The 16,504-nt window shown below is 35.5% G+C and overlaps 4 protein-coding genes and 1 pseudogene across 4 annotated transcripts; 2 read left to right on the top strand and 3 right to left on the bottom strand.

Moving 5' to 3' along the window:
• The first annotated feature begins 884 nt into the window (after positions 1–884).
• Positions 885–2,959, top strand: LOC106307760 (probable serine/threonine-protein kinase sky1). The gene is made up of 3 exons (XM_013744841.1): positions 885–1,187; positions 1,582–2,430; positions 2,498–2,959. The coding sequence occupies exons 1-3, from the start codon at positions 1,005–1,007 to the stop codon at positions 2,789–2,791; spliced, it is 1,326 nt and encodes a 441-aa protein (XP_013600295.1). The 5' UTR covers positions 885–1,004; the 3' UTR covers positions 2,792–2,959.
• Positions 2,960–5,543: 2,584 nt separating this feature from the next.
• LOC106343079 lies at positions 5,544–6,935 on the bottom strand. The gene is made up of 2 exons (XM_013782207.1): positions 6,787–6,935; positions 5,544–6,452 (listed from the first exon to the last, which is right to left on the bottom strand). The coding sequence occupies exon 2, from the start codon at positions 6,442–6,444 to the stop codon at positions 5,758–5,760; it is 687 nt and encodes a 228-aa protein (XP_013637661.1). The 5' UTR covers positions 6,445–6,452; positions 6,787–6,935; the 3' UTR covers positions 5,544–5,757.
• Positions 6,936–10,141: 3,206 nt separating this feature from the next.
• Positions 10,142–11,953, bottom strand: LOC106293742 (annotated as a pseudogene).
• Positions 11,954–12,677: 724 nt separating this feature from the next.
• Positions 12,678–14,323, top strand: LOC106312622 (transcription factor IIIB 90 kDa subunit). Its single transcript, XM_013750211.1, has one exon. The coding sequence runs from the start codon at positions 12,775–12,777 to the stop codon at positions 14,167–14,169; it is 1,395 nt and encodes a 464-aa protein (XP_013605665.1). The 5' UTR covers positions 12,678–12,774; the 3' UTR covers positions 14,170–14,323.
• On the bottom strand, positions 14,187–16,062 carry LOC106312631 (WUSCHEL-related homeobox 13-like). The gene is made up of 3 exons (XM_013750223.1): positions 15,732–16,062; positions 14,790–15,272; positions 14,187–14,473 (listed from the first exon to the last, which is right to left on the bottom strand). Exons 1-3 carry the CDS (start codon positions 15,958–15,960, stop codon positions 14,388–14,390), a joined length of 798 nt encoding a protein of 265 aa, XP_013605677.1. The 5' UTR covers positions 15,961–16,062; the 3' UTR covers positions 14,187–14,387.
• Positions 16,063–16,504: the final 442 nt, after the last annotated feature.

The raw sequence follows: 16,504 nt of genomic DNA, 5'->3' as shown, positions 1-16,504 counted from the left end.
CACGCATGTTACGTATAGTATTGCATGTTCATGCTATAACGCAAGATTCATGTCGTTTTCTCGGTCGGCAAACTTGTGTTGACTGTTAGGTAATGAAACATCAATGTCAAAATAAATATGGACACCACGTCGTAAATACTTGATTGAATCATCAAAACATCATGTACCCTTGATCTTGTTTTCCCGATTTATGGATTAAGAAACTTCTGTCTATATTTTATTGGGGGCTTTGGTCTTGATGACCGAAGAGCAAAGACACTAGAGAGCTCAAGTTAAGGCCCAAGTCAAAAACAAAGGCCCACTCTTTACACAGTGTTAATTCCATGGGAATCAAGATTGTTAAGGATTTGGAGTGATTATTGTTTCATTTGCTTGAGCGGTGAGAGTGGAATCGATCAGTCTCCAAATGGTCTTTTTGTTTTCTTTAATAAATGAACGTCCTCTTAATCTCTTGCTTGTTTCAAAGCTTTGCAATCATCTCATTAGTCATTACGATTGTATGGTTAGAGTAAAGCAAAGCAATATATAAAGTTGGTTCATTTAGCTAGTAAGACCTGCTTGATGATGCTTCTTCTACTGTCCCACAGAAATGCGTTTCCAAAGTTTACTAATTTGAATGAAAAACGGGTACTTTGAATTGCAGAGTCAAGTAAGATCGATCATAGTGGAACACATTTAATAACTGCCCAATAGCTCGATCAAAATGCTTTTGGACCGGTTCTTCAAAAATTGGGAGCCAAACCGGTCTATGGTCAAGGAGGACACAATGAGTCCCTTTCAGAATTAAAAAGACGACACCTGACCAACCGGAGAAATAAACTCCTCTCTGTGTAAGGGGCAAAACAGAGAATTACGCAAAAAAGTTTAAATCGGGAAAATCTGAAGCAAAAGAAAAGAGCAAAAAGAGGAGAGTGGGTTTGGTCTCAGGGACACACGCAATCTCAGTGCCATTTGTCTTTTCTCTCTTTAAGCACTTTACCAAAGATCTAGAGAGACAGAGAGATATGTCGTGTTCATCCTCGTCTGGATCAGAAGGTGAAGAAGAAGGCTTCGATTCTTACCGCAAAGGTGGTTATCACGCCGTCAGGATCGGCGATCCTTTCTCCGCCGGTCGTTACATCGCTCAGAGAAAGCTTGGCTGGGGTCAATTCTCCACCGTCTGGCTTGCCTACGACACTCTCTCCTCTGTACATACACTCTTCATATCAAAAAGGCTCCACCTTTATACAATTACGCATCTGTAGATTTTGATTCAAGATCCTAGCTTTATGTGATTTTTGAAATTGCAGATCGATCCGTAAATTTAGCACTTTACTACTCTCTAGTTTAGGAGACTTGTTTGCTCAAAAAATGAATTGAGTACTAGATGGTTATGGAATCGTTGATCATAAGCAAGGCCGGTCCTGAGATTTTGGAGACTATAGTCGATTTATTAAGAATTTCAATAAGTCTGTAATTTTTTTTTCAAAGGCTAATGTTTCATTCGTCTTTGCCTAGGACAATATTCATATGAAGATAATGTATCAACGTCTATGCTAAGAATGTTTTTTTTTTTTACTTTGTATGTGTTGTTGTTGGCAGAGCTATGTTGCTTTGAAGATTCAAAAAAGTGCACAGCAATTCGCACAAGCCGCACTCCACGAAATCGAGTTCCTTTCAGCTGCTTCCGACGGAGACCTCCAAAACACCAAATGCGTTGTCCGTCTCATCGACCATTTCAAGCACGCTGGCCCCAACGGGCAGCACTTATGCATGGTGCTCGAGTTTCTCGGAGACAGCCTTCTCCGTTTGATCAGATACAACCATTACAAAGGTCTGAAGCTAGACAAAGTCAAGGAGATTTGCAGATGTATACTAACCGGTTTGGATTACTTGCACCACGAGCTCGGCATGATACATTCCGATTTAAAACCTGAAAACATCCTTCTTGTTTCCACCATTGACCCTGGTAAAGATCCGGTTAGATCCGGTTTAACTCCGTTGTTGGAAAAGCCTGAGGGGAACGCAAACGGTGGTGGTGGTGGTAGTTCGACGATGAATCTGATTGAGAAGAGGTTGAAGAGGAGAGCGAAGAGAGCTGTTGCTAAGATCTCGGAGAGGAGGGTTTCGATGGTGGGTGAAGAGGCGTCGTCCAAGAGTGAGAGGAGTCTCGATGGGATTGATATGAGATGCAAAGTGGTGGACTTTGGTAACGCTTGCTGGGCTGATAAACAGTTTGCTGAAGAGATACAGACGAGACAGTACAGAGCTCCTGAGGTGATATTAAAGTCTGGTTACTCGTTCTCTGTTGACATGTGGTCTTTTGGTTGTACTGCTTTCGAGCTTGTCACGGGTGATATGTTGTTTGCTCCTAAAGAAGGGAATGGTTATGGAGAAGACGAGGATCATCTTGCTCTTATGATGGAGCTTCTAGGGAAAATGCCGAGAAAGGTAATTGTTTTTTTTTTGTTTCTTTTTTCTCGGTTCTTGTCTTCTTGACGTGGTTTGATTTGAGCAGATTGCTATTGGTGGAGCGAGGTCTAAAGACTATTTTGACAGACATGGGGATTTGAAGAGGATCCGGCGGTTGAAGTATTGGCCGCTGGATCGGTTGCTGGTGGATAAATACAAGCTTCCGGAAGGAGAAGCGAAGGAGTTTGCTGAGTTTCTGAGTCCGGTTCTGGAGTTTGCGCCGGAGAAACGACCAACTGCTCAGCAGTGCTTGGAGCATCCATGGATGAATGTAGTAAGTACACAGAAGAATGCAGATAGTGTAGAATCCCAAGTGAGGAACTTGAAGATCAAAGGGTGAACAGAAACTCTCAGCTTCGTCTTTTTGTTCTGTCTCTTTTTTTTTCCTTCACACCTTTGTTCTTGTACTTCTTTTTGAATTTCGATATTTTTATGCTTTTTTTGTCTTGTTTTATTGTTTTTTTTTTTGTCTTTTTGGGGAACTATGATTATATTGGTTAACCATCGATTTCATTTGTTGCTTATGAAGAATTGCCTTGTAGTGAATGAATTAATTGACTAACAAAGAATCATACTTATATATACACTCCTTTCCACCACCAGATTCTTACGTGCATGATCTATATTATTGTTAGCCATGTCATTGTCAATTAATGTATTGAAGTTTTTTTCAAAAAAAAAATTTATGTATTGAAGTAATAACATTTTACTTTCGCATAAAACAAATATTTGATTTGGATTAACAGGACCTTCTCCAATTTGAGGCTAAGAGCAATAGTTAAGCTGATCCTGCAAGGGGTAATATATTTTCTATGGAAGAAGAGAAATTCTAGACTTCACGCATCAACTTCGCGACTAAAACATGTTTATAAGAGAGATCAAAACTCAGATCAGAGCTCGCCTATTGGGACTTGATCTGGACGTATCGGCAAGATTCTCAGGTATTAATCAGCAGCCTGAGGCCTATCATATCCATCTGGTTTGGTTAAAATGCTTCATCATTCCACCTAATAAAATGATGAGATTATGATATCACTAAATGTCTTATATTTTGCATGTGAGATTTGATTCATATATGTCTAAGCGACATTTAGTGATATCATAATCTCATCATTTTATCGGTATATGTAAAAAGCACATACCTTTGCTATATAAAAGAGAGAGAATCTATTTTTTTTGTAATTTATATACAATGTTAACTGATGAAATTTCATCAATACTTGGGTTGTGTATATGCTTATAATCATGCATATAACTCATTTTCTTTGTTGTTTAAAAATATTATAACACCGAGAAAGTCTTATTTCAACTTGCTAGTGACCAACAAATGTATTAACAAATAAAATTTATTTGTGTATTGCTTTGAAATGGATTGTGAATTTCTAATTTGCTTGCACAAAATTGTGATGTTTCCAAATTATTTTAAATTGGTTAATGAATATTTGCAACTCCTCTTATGAGTAGTGATCTAGTATCATATTATACATTAAAAAGAAAATAACAAAATGTGTGATTTTTGCAGACTGAACATGTACCTAGGAGCATTTCACAGCTGGAAGATAGATCTTTATATGCTGCGATTTCACCATGTCCGGATTCCAGCAATTACAAAGATCACTGATGATTATGTACATGTTACTGGAGAGGATGATGAGAGAGCTAACGAGAAGATCAAGAAATTGCTAACAAGAGTATATCAAATTGATTCACTAATCAGATCTTTCACACCTTTTTATTGTTTGACTTTTTCGATAACTTTGACATCTTTTGTTTTGTTTTATTGTTCTTTAATTTTTGGGGAGCTAGATTTATTAGTTAACCATCGATTTCATTTTTTTTTTGTTAAAGAGTTTTCATATCAATTTCATTTGTTGCTTATAAAGAATTGTCTTTTAGTGAATGAATAAATAATTGTTTAACAAAGGAACAACGTATGAATTGAAGTAATAACATTTTACTCTTTGTAACACTTCTAGCCCACGTTTTATTGCTTTACCGTTATTGTTGTTTATCTTACCATTATTAAGGATATAACCTCTTGTAATTGTTATAGTGATTTAGACTTTAATTAATAAAATTTGTGCACAAAAAAAAACATTTTACTCTCAAACAAAACAAATACTTACTACTTAGTATCCACTTTCTCCCACTTGCAAACACAGATACTTTTAGAACAGGAGTTATTCTTAGTTTCACCTCTTACGTAACCGATAGTATTTCATTATTTTAAATTCGATATCTTTAAAAAAAAGAAATAAAATATTACCAAGTTATATTATGTTTTTAAAATAAAAAAGATAAAAAAAATAGTGGTTACAGAAAAAATAATTTTAAAAACAATATTTTAACCTCGTCAGCAAAACACTAAACCCTAAATCCTAAATCCGAAACCCTAAATCCTTGGGTAAACCCTAAACCCTTAGATAAATCATAAACTCTAAATCAAAAACACTAAACACTAAAACCCTAAATCTTAAACCCTAAATCCTAAACCCTTGAGTGTTTTAGGGTTTAGTGTTTTTGATTTAAAATTTATGATTTATCCAAGGGTTTAGCTTTTAGAATTTAGGGTTTAAAGATTAGAATTTAAGATTTAATTTTTTTGCTGACGACGTTAAAAATATTTTTTTTGTAATTACTACTATTTATTTATTTATCTTTTTACTTTAAAAACATTATATAACTTGACAATATTTGATTTCTTTTTATAAAAGATATCAGATTTAAAATAATGAAATCTTATTAATTAGTGAACCTAGAGATAAAAAATGTAACTCTTACAAACATGGTCGGATGGTTTTAACTTTCAGACCGCATGTGGCGTTGCATGACTGAGTTTGATCTGTGTCACACGTGGTTCACGTGCCACCCTCTTCTATTTAATTTTTCTTAATCTTCTCCACTAATTTGTGCCCACTTCTCATTATTAATTTTGATGTGCAACAAGCCAACAACCCACTTCTTATTAATTACGGTTTATTTGTTAATTAAGCAGAGAAGAAAAAAGATTAAATCAAAAGTAAAAATAACATTTAACAAAAACTACATCACGTTATTACAATTCTTCTCCATCTAAGAATCCAAACACCACATCCTCTCTAATGTAATTGCAGAAAAAACATTAAATTCAAAACACATTCAAAAAAAAAAAAAACAACAATGTGATTTTTTTTTCTACTGAAAATGGCAATGCTGACCAGAGATCTTATGACCGTATGGCTCTGTTCTGCTTTACACATTCTCTGACACACCTTCACTCCACCGTGTGATCCATCCACGCAGGTTCCAGTTTCTTGAGCCCTAGAATTACAAAATGCTCAAAGAAAGCTTCTTCAGCTTCACTCTTCCTCTTCTTCTTCTCCCCAGTGAGTTACTTTCTTCCTTCCCCGGTGTAGGTATCGAATCAACAACACCAGCAACATCAATCATCTTCTGCTTCTTGTTTATTTGACCATTCTCCTCGAAACTCGAGCGAGTTCCCAAGACTTTAGTAGTGTGCCTTTTGTCTACAGCTCGATGCAGCCTAAGCGTTAAATCCTCTTCTTCTTCTTCTTCGTCTCTAAACTCTCCCTTTGAATAATACAAGTGGTGAAGAGGGACATGTTTCCTCTCCTTGCAATCAGACATTGCTTCTTTGGGAAAAGAGTCAACCAACTCCAATGCCCTCTTGGCCGCAGCGATCGCCTTTGCGGAGATCAATGCCTTCTCGTTCGCCACTGCCCTCGCGGTCTTTGCGGCTTTAACCGCTGAAGCAGCGGCGGATCTCGCTGCTTCCGCGAGCTCTTCAGGGGACTTGTTTTGGTCATTGTTGAAACGGGAAGCTAATAAGTCGTCGAGGTGGGTGTAGACGTCGGTTGAAGCAGAGGAGGAAGATCGGTTAGAGTTTGAAGTCGAGGAAGAAGAAGAAGAAGATCCGTTGAGTTTCTTGAATTCAGCAAGTAGTCGCTTTCGAGGAGGGAGATGCGAATCTGAATCGAGCTGATCAGTTTCCATTTAACCAGCTATGAAAAACCCAAAATCGGTGAAACCAGAACACGAGTTAGTGTCCTAATCTTAATTACGGAGTGAGATCAACTCGATTCAAATCAAAACAATAAGTAAACATGGATACTTTATGCAATCAAACGTTAAACAAAGAATCCATCCTCAATACCCATTTGGCATCTCTAAACTCAATTTCATAATGATTAAGGAGCGATATTTGATATGAACAGCTCAATTACTCGATCATAAGGTGGTCAATGAAAGAAGAATTACGTAGCATTGAGACAACAATAATCAAACAAAATATTAAAAAAAAAAAAAACAGAGTGGCAGATGAATAAAGCCAATTACCTCTGTGTTTCTTTTCCAGTTTTTTTTTTATTGCTACAGTTTCTCGGGGATAAGAAAACAAACGAAGAAGATGAGAGAGTAGAGGACAAGGAAACTTAGGGTTTGCAGAAGGGAGAGACTATGGCAATGGAGAAGATTATTATTCCAAATTCTATTTTATATGTAAACCCCTACAAAATATCTCGCTCCTTCCTTCGTCTCTTTTTCATTTATTTTTAATTATCACTTCTAAATTTTTTTTTAACAGTGATCTCTCTTACAAGTTACAGACCCATATAACCACATAGTGATGGTCTAGTGGTTTCCACCGGAGGAGGAGTTGCCTTGTTGGTCCAAGCTAGGGATCGACTCCGCTCTAGTGCAAAATTATTAGTTCCACATGTGGCCACGCGGATATAGGCTCATGCTTACGGCCCATTTGAATACCCGGAAGAGGATCCATCCGTGGGTTACACCTCCCATCCGGAGTTAAGTACAGGTCTTTAATAAACCCGGGTTTAACTTTTTTTATCAAAAAAAAAAAAAAAAAAGTTACAGACCCATAGACACAAAGCAGAATAACTCACCAGCTGGTCAGAGACATTCCTCCGTCTAACCATAATAACGGCCGTTATGTTTTTTTTTTTCCTCTTCACGGAGTTTCTTTTATTTTATTTTATATCTAAGATTAATGTGGACTTATACTTGGCCCTGATAGTATAATATAATATTTAAAAGAAGCTAAAAAAAGAATATTCGAACAATTTATGAAATTTATTGTTTATAGTCTGTCACCTAGCTAGCTAGATTTCAACTAAACACACTGAAAGTATAAACTACACAAAATAAATGATATCCTCGTTGAGAGTCATGTCTTTTCCGGGATAAACATTATATATATATATATATATATATATATATATATATATATTATTTTATGAATTATATATTATTTTATATATTATAAAATAATAAATATATATTCAGTAATTAAAAAATCAGTAACTATTATATATATAATTAAATTGATGCAAACATATAAATAAATTTTATTAATCTAAACAATATTTTTTCTATTTGTTATGTTATATAATTAAATTTAAATGATATTAACATATATATAGTATATTTTAAAAATTTATATCTATTAAATGATATTTTATACTCATATGGTTTTTTTAAAATTAATTGTATCTCTTATAGAAAAAAATTTAAATTATTGATAACAAAATTTTCATTGTGGGATTAATAGTTTTAGTAATTTTTAATTTTTTTAAAAAATTAAGTTGTTCAAAATAATTTGTTCAAAGCTTTTATAAAAAAAAATGGTTCAAAGTAAATTTTGAAATTAAAATATTTATGTATTTTTATATGGTATATAGTTTAATTAAAAATAAAAAATTTTGATTTTGATTTTGTAATCATTTGTATCTTGTCATAATAAAAAATTTAAACTATGGATCACAAATTTAAATGTGAGATTTTTAACAATTTGGTAATTTATAGTCGTTTTAAAAAAATCAAAATGTACAGCAAACATAAAATTTTAATTTTAATTATATGATTAATCTGGTTATTTAATTTATTTGAATAGTTTTAAATTAAATAAATATGATTTTTTTCGTCAGCAACTTATACATACTCATTAGACTCTGCAAACCAAACTGGTAGCTTCACATCTATATGGACAATAAACAACGGTTGTTTTCTTATACTGCGTGCTAGACTGTCCGTCATTAAATTATGCGTATGTGGTATATGAATGAGCTCTGAACTGTTGAAACAAATATGATATTCCCTCCGTTTCAAAATACTTGAAGTTTTAGGATAATGCACAACAATTAAGAAACTTGTTTTTATTTAAAAAGTATGATTAAAATATAAATTTAAAACCGTTTTAACCATTTAAAAAATAGATTACAAAATATCTTTCGTTGCACAGTTTTTGATAAAGTTAAAAGTTACATTTAAATATGAAAATATTATCTATTCTGAAACATAAAACACTTCCTTAAACATCATATATTTTGAAACGGAGGGAGTAGAAGATACACTAATTTAGTAATTTTTATTCGATCTTTATTATTCAAAATCATTAATTATTAGACAATTTCGTAATTTTTACTTAATAAAATAATGAAATATTAATAATGAGTTTATCGTTAGTTTAATAAAAAAATTAGTATATATTTAGATGAACTAACCTATTTCTATAAAGATTTTAACACGTGATTACAAAAAATATGATTTAATGTTTCTCAATTAATATAGAAAGGATACGATGAAAATCATGATAATGGACAAAAAAAGTATTGAATCCCTCTCTGAATAAATAGAAAGAGTTCTCTAATTGCTTGAACGGAGTTTTTAAAAATTTAATCTCGCTATGATCAAAGTTACTGTTATTTGTTTTTGCTATAGAAAAGTTACACAATATGTAGATAGATGGTAAACAAAAGGTACAAAAAATAAATTTGACTTGTGGAATATGTTACTGTTATTTAGCTACATTATAATGATCTAGTGGTTTCTAATGGATGAGAAGTCGTCCTATTGGTATAGATCAGAGATCAATTTACAAGAGTACTAGTTCTATGCGTGGCGAAGCAGCGAGTCTTTAATTTTCATATAGAGCAGCCAGATTTGTTTGTCGCCAATTGACGGATCCGTATGAGCATAATTAGTCGGGTTTCGGACTGGACATCTCTTCTCTTTAATCACAAACTTATTAAAAACGGGTGGTTGACGTGATTTAGAATTTATGATGGATGGATGGATATTTAAGGAGCGTGGTCGATCCAATCGATACTGATGAGTATAGTATTACTTATAATTTAATCTGATAGATTTATGATCATTATTCCCTGTTCTATAGTTTGGCGGACATAGTCAACTTCACTATCAACTTGCCGTGCCATTTCATTCTCAACAGACCCCAAAAAGTTATTGAAATCATTAAAAAAAAAAAAAAAGTCTAAGGGAAGTAGTCCATCGTAATTATCAACACTGTCTAACCAAATAAATATCAATCAACACTGTAGAGATAAAATATCAACATCGTTGAATCTTTTTATGAAAGCTTTATCATTTATCACTTTACAAATTCAGAGAACTGTTTCCACATTCATCCCCTCTGATAAGGACTATGGTTACTATTAGAGTCATTGACCAATAATCTGGTGGCTATGTCTATATACAGACCAAACCTCGGTAGTAGCGTGCTAAGCCACGTTTAGATGAATCTATAAGCTAAAAGGTTGCAAGGCACCTGTATTATAAAGCCCTTGATGCCAACATATTCAGTAAACAACTAATTTCTAAGCTTGCTATACTCTTGTGCATGCTTTAAATTTTGGTAACGAAAAGCTAGCGTGGAAGGAAAAAATTCACCTATTTTAAAACTCAGATTCTGTCATTACACAACATATTGTGCTATCATATATTCATATTTCAGGTAAAACAGCCAGCAGGCAGTAAATCTATAAGTTCTGTTACCTCACAACTTCAGTTGTTTGTCTTCTAACGGATCTCCCATGTTCATCTGCTTGTAGTGACAGTAGAAATATTACGTAGATGCTTTACCAGATGCATCATGTTTTTCGTCAGTTATCATTTCACTTTGATCTGTGCCAATAACAGCACACAATGCCTTCCAAATGGGAACCAACATCTTCAATGACGGGCGCAGTTCCTGTACAAAAGAGGAAACTGAACTTAGAATCAATGTCCATAAAAAGAAACAACATAACGTTCCCAGATTTAATCATCGGTAGCTCTTGATTATTCTCCAAGTTGTCAGCAAAAAGTTTCTCTCACAATGTACGAGAACAAACTGTTTGGATTACCTTAAACAACAACGTAAGCTGTTTTTCACCTCGCAGAAATAAAGAGAGAGACTCGAATATAACATGTAACGGGTGTGACACATTCCACAAGCACAGGCTTCAAAATCTTGCCAATAGGGATAAACCTGGAGACTGTCTTTCCACTGCAAAGCAGAAAAACGTACAAAACATTAGTACTTGTATGTCTGGTAAAAGCACAGATCATAATAGCTAATGAAAATTACAACTAACTCCACCATTACCACCTCTCTAATATGCTGTATAGTTCAAATCAGTAAGTCATCATGGAGTGCAGACAATATATACTAACTAAAACGGTTAAGGCGTACCTTAAATATTGAGTTTCAAGTTGGATTCCAAAGGTTGGCATGATTATAACAGATTCTGAGCAGCTCAAGTAAGAAAATAATCAGTTTAAAAGATGTAAAGACTCTATAATATGGTGAAACTTAAAACCGTGTAACAAGGCCTCACCTTTCTTTACTAGCTTCCGACTTTGTATCATAACAAAGAAACCACTTAACAGACAGCTCCAAGACAACTGGATTGTCCTGTTTCATGTGAATTATCCATCTCAGACACCCTCGTGAAGAAAATACAGATGGAGCATCAATAAAACAATCTTTCTAAAGTAACACAAACTAACAAACATGCTTTATACAAAACTAGTCATGTATTAACATATTGCTCAAAAGGAATTGCAAAAATCAAACTGTAATCCATTTATCATTCACTGTGATTGATCCCTTAAGGTAAGAAACAAGACGCTATGCATTCCCCATGCTATGCACTAACATCCACTTAACTAAAATAACAACTATCTCTAAAACGTATCATTTACCACCCCCAAAATGACAAGGAAGAAAGCAAGGCCCATACGACGGGCATAGCCAGTTGATCTGCTTCTGTTGATGATCACATGGTGAATGTCAATGGCTCCTCTACGCAGCACACTTTCACTTTCGTGTATGTAAGTATATCTTTTATTCGAAAGAGACGAGCTCACCATTGTATTCACCGTCGTTTACTCCTATCCATTTAAAAAAAAGCCTTCCCCCAAACACAGGAGACCAGCTTCTCAATACCCAAAGCAAAAAGATTCAGACTTTCGCGTCTCACTAGATTCAGAGAGTAAAACGGTTTCTCAGCAGCTTTCAGTCGAACAACTTGCGTGCATTATAACCCAGTTTCACCATTAGCCTCACAAATCTCGCCATCTCTCCACACTGGGTGCCGTTTCTGAAAACAATCCTAAACGCCGCAGTTTTATTTAATTACAAAAACCGCTATTATTAACGCCTTGCTGTTTTTGTAGTCTCAACAAAAGTATAAGACCTTATGTAGTGTAGTCTAGGATAAAGCTGAATACTCATTACTTAATGCCTTATAGGATAAAGCTGAATACTCATTACTTAATGCCTTATGTAGTGTAGTCTAGGATAAAGCTGAATACTCATTAGGATAAAGTCGCTAATAAATATTATTTGTTGTAAGTAAACTATACTTTCATAACGAAATATATGTATTTTGTTTCTTCCTTTTTATATTAGATGCAAATATTTTAGTTGAAGTAATTTTGATGTCTTTTCCCAAATCTGAGTAAACGAAATAAACTTTAAATAGTATCTATCAGATAATTTTAAAAAAATTGGAAATATATCCAAATAACTCATGATACTTATAAGTATTAAGTAATCGAATGAGTCAAGTAACTTGTAGATAACATATTTTGGATAAGTATTTGAAATAATAAGTATCCATTTTCGATAAATCAAGTATAGATCAAAAATTTATTACTCGTTTAAAACAAAACCAAATATCAAATATACGTAAAAAAAAAAGTATTCGCCTTGCGTCCATCCCTAACGCAGTCTAATTTTTCGTATCTTAATTATAATCGGCTAAACGGAAAAAAAAAAAATAGACAATGGGCCGTTTCAAAAAAAAAAAACTCTAAACGGCGTCACCGTTTAATTTAATCAACTCCTTGCCGTTTTTTGTAATCTCCAGAAAAGTATAAAAACCAATTTAATCCACTCTAATTTTTCATTACATTAACTTTAACCGCCGTCCCTCCGGTCGTGTTTCGCTGTCGTTACGACGGAGAGCGCAAAAAAAAAAAACCCTAATCTAAAGTTCGAGACTTTCCGATTCCCAATCAATCATGCCATGCAAGAGATGCAACGGCACCGACTTCCAACGCGACGACGCCACAGGGAACTCGTATTGCTCCGGATGCGGGACGTTACAAGAGTACGACAACTACGAGGCCCAGCTCGGCGGCCTAAAGGGACCCCAAGGCACCTACATCCGCGTGGGCACCACCGGCACAGGCTCCACCCTCGCTTACAGAGACAAGAAGATCTTCGACGCCGGTAACTTAATCGACGACATCACAGAAAGGTTGCAGCTTGGTGACAAATCCGAAGAGGTTAGGCGTATGATCGGTAAGATCACCGACGGTGAGTTCGGGAGGGGGGAGTGGTTCTCGGCTCTGATCGGCGCGTGTTGCTACGCGGTGGTGAGGAAGGAAGGTAGTGGAGTTTTGACGATGGATGAGATTGTGAATGTCGTTGGGTGCGATTTGCATCAGCTTGGGAGTATGTGTAAGCGTGTTGTGGAGTATCTAGGGATTGAGTTGGGAGAGTTTGATCTTGTTGGGTTGTTTGTGAAGACGGCGAGTAGCTCCCCGAGGCTGAGTGGTGTTGATGGGAAGAAGAAGGAGAAGGTGGTGAAGCAAGGGGGGTTTCTGATGAACTGTTCGTTGAAGTGGTTTTTGTCTACGGGGAGGAGGCCTATGCCTTTGGTTGTTGCGGTTTTGGCGTTTGTTTGTCAGGTGAATGGTGTGAAGTGTAGGATTGATGATTTGGCTAGAGATTGCGAGGTTTCGTTGTGTACTTGTAAGTTGCGGTATAAGGAGTTGCTGGAGAGGCTTGTGAAGGTTGCGAAGGAGATTGGTTTGCCTTGGGCGGGGGATGTTAACGTGAAGAATGTGGTGAAGCATTCGGGGGCTTTGATTGGTTTGATGGAAGCCAAGTCCATGAGAAAGAAAGGAGATAGAAGCGATGGGGTTTGTTTGAAGGAGATTGTGAGGGATTGCTTAAGGCAAGAAGCTATGTATTGTTATGATGATGATGATGATGATGACGAAGGTGAGAGGAGCTCGTTTCTTCAGATGGTTTCGTGTGATGATTGGTGGAAAGGGAAGTCGAAGATGAGTCAAAGGCTTAAGTTAAAGGAAGTGTTGGAGAGAGACGTAGGGCTTGATGATTTGCCTGTTTCTTTTATAAAGGGGTGTGATGCGGTGGAGAGACGGAGAGAGAAGATTAAGGCGGCTAAGTTGAGGATTGGTGCGGTACAAGATCCTTGTGATGATGATAAAGTTAGTGGAAGAGAGCTGTCTCTGGAGATTGGAGATGGAAAGAAGAAGAGGAAGAGGGGATGTGAGATTGATTGGGAGGATTTGGTTATACAGACTCTGGTCTTACACAATGTGAAGGATGAAGAGATAGAGAAAGGGCATTACAATGCTTTGCTTGGTTTACATGTTTTCAACTAAATTGAAATGAAACTGTAAAAGCTGAAGCTGTTTATTTTATTTTTATTGTAACTAAAGAGAGAGAGGAATCCTTCTGAATGTAGAAAACATCAAAGCACACTCTCTAAGAGAGTTTAATATTCCATAAAAATTATATAATAAAAAAAAGAGTCTAAAACTGCTTAAGACTGACTAAGAAATCCATTTCTTTGATCTCTCTGATCCATTAGAAGTTTCCATCAGCCTGACATGCCATAGTCCTCAACATGATCATAGAGGTTGTAACTTTCAGACAATCCCATCTTTCCTACAAGATGATCATCCCCTGCAATAACACAAATCACAACAAAAACTCTGATTATTGTACACACACAAGTCACACAAGTTGTCTCCACCATGTCAACAAAGCCAACAATGTTAATACTCACTTTATTTTCATATTAAGTTTCGCTTTAGATTTGTGCACACATATTAAGAAAACATTTAATTTTGCATATTTTCTATATAAAAACATTATTACTTATACACTTAACCATATTTGAACCAATAAAAAAATAAAATTAATAAATTATGCCACGGAAAATCTTCTCTACAACAACACTTTGAAATAAAATGGAAGAAGTATATTCTAATGAACTTACTTGGGTTTGATAGGACTCCTAGCAAGTGAAGATCAGAGCTCATCTCAGGGCTCTGGAAGCAAAGATCTTCAGGCCTAGGACTAGTACCTGTTGTTGTCCCAATGCCATTGTTTCCATTAGGAAGAACACGAAGACTCTCTGGCATCTTCCTCTTCCCATTCAACGTCTCAGCCTCAGTCTCCACCTCAGACTCACCATTGTTGTTGTTAGAACCACCAATACCACCACCACCACCGTGCTGCTTCCTCTTGGACCGAGCACGCCGGTTCTGGAACCAATTGTAGACGTTCTGTTCCGAAATCTGGCCGTGCTGGCTAAGCTCTTCGGTTATGTCTTTGATCTTTTGCTTACTCGGCGTTCCCGTGCCTTGGTCGAATATACGCTCCAGAATCTGAAGCTGCACGGGGGTAGGAGTCCACCTCTGCCTAGCTGTCATCTTGTGACCAATGGTTGGGTCTACATATAGACCTCCCAGTCTCCCTCCTGTTAAATGAAAGCAGAGTTGGTAAAGTTGAAGTAAATAAAAACTGAAACTTTATGCAAGCATCAGATTTGAACTGCTAATTAGGCCAATAAAATGTTATAAAGTTTGAGAATTTTCAGTTGCCTATTTCTCCAAACAGAAGAATCAATCAAACCAAACCAAAACTTAAAAAAAAAAAAAAACTAAAATTACAGCAAAAAAGAAACTTTTTTTTTTCAATCTATATGAACAGAGGAAGAAGCTAAATAAAAACTGAAACTTTATGCATCTTATAAGTACAAGCATCAGATTTGAACTGCTAAGTGTTATAAAGGTAGAGAATTTACAAGTGCCCATTTCACCAAACAGAAGAATCAATCAAAACCAAACCAAAATTCTGAAAAATAAAATAAAATTACAGCAAAGAAAAAAGGAAACTTTTTTCAATTCCATATGAACAGAGGAAAGGAAGAGAAGACCTGCAAGATCTTGTTGAGAAGTGAGGGTTTTGTGCATCTCAACGAGACGATCACAAATGGTGGCGTAGATAGCAATCTGCTTCCTCAGAGTCTCGAGCTGCTCGTCGGTCATCACTTTCACGTACATTCCTCCTGAGCTGGAGCCGCCGCCACTAACGTCGATCCCCTGGAGATTTGAGGAGTTCTGGTTGTTGGGTTGCTGCTGCTGATTGTTATCCCACTCCATCATCTCTTTTTTGTCAGAAGTGTTCGTCTTTTTCTTCTCTCTCTCTCTTTGTCTCTGTGTGAACGAAGCAAACAGAGGAAGAGTCAGTGCTTTTTCGGGAGTAGAAGGAAAGATAAAAGCAGAAAAGGACAAAAGAGCTGAATTTATATTAAATTCTACTTATTATTAATGTCAAGAACAAGAACAATGATTACCCAAGAATGAAAAAAAAAGAGAACAAGAACGATCAGAATTTTCAAGCAACGGTAACGTGATTTTTCACAATAAGAGTGTGTGGATAAAAAGGAAACTATTTGAATCATATGGTTATTTAGTTTCCATATTAGAAAATGACCGTTGAAATTTGATTTGTAATATATATATATCTACAGTTAAATGGCTACTTCCATAATTGCATATATTATATGTTACCTTAGTTTAATGTCATTTACATTATAAACAACACTGTTATTTACTCATACAGTCCAAAAAATTCTACAATTAAAATTCTTATATTATCGAATCATTTTTCGCCATGGCATATTAGAATTATAATTTATTCATAGAA

The sequence above is a fragment of the Brassica oleracea genome, chromosome C1, assembly GCF_000695525.1.
Source record: "Brassica oleracea var. oleracea cultivar TO1000 chromosome C1, BOL, whole genome shotgun sequence".
Classification (NCBI taxonomy): Eukaryota; Viridiplantae; Streptophyta; class Magnoliopsida; order Brassicales; family Brassicaceae; genus Brassica; species Brassica oleracea.
Note: the sequence above shows the minus strand (reverse complement) of the source record. Positions and strands in the feature narration are given on the sequence as shown.

Coding starts and splice junctions, on each gene's coding strand:
- LOC106312631 (XM_013750223.1), bottom strand. CDS start 15,960: ATGATGGAGTGGGATAACAATCAGCAGCAGCAACCCAACAACCAGAAC. Junction 15,273..15,731: donor TTCTCAACAAGATCTTGCAG/GTCTTCTCTTCC, acceptor TTCATTTAACAG/GAGGGAGACTGGGAGGTCTA. Junction 14,474..14,789: donor AGGAGTCCTATCAAACCCAA/GTAAGTTCATTA, acceptor GTGTTATTGCAG/GGGATGATCATCTTGTAGGA.
- LOC106307760 (XM_013744841.1), top strand. CDS start 1,005: ATGTCGTGTTCATCCTCGTCTGGATCAGAAGGTGAAGAAGAAGGCTTC. Junction 1,188..1,581: donor CCTACGACACTCTCTCCTCT/GTACATACACTC, acceptor TGTTGTTGGCAG/AGCTATGTTGCTTTGAAGAT. Junction 2,431..2,497: donor TAGGGAAAATGCCGAGAAAG/GTAATTGTTTTT, acceptor TGATTTGAGCAG/ATTGCTATTGGTGGAGCGAG.
- LOC106312622 (XM_013750211.1), top strand. CDS start 12,775: ATGCCATGCAAGAGATGCAACGGCACCGACTTCCAACGCGACGACGCC.
- LOC106343079 (XM_013782207.1), bottom strand. CDS start 6,444: ATGGAAACTGATCAGCTCGATTCAGATTCGCATCTCCCTCCTCGAAAG.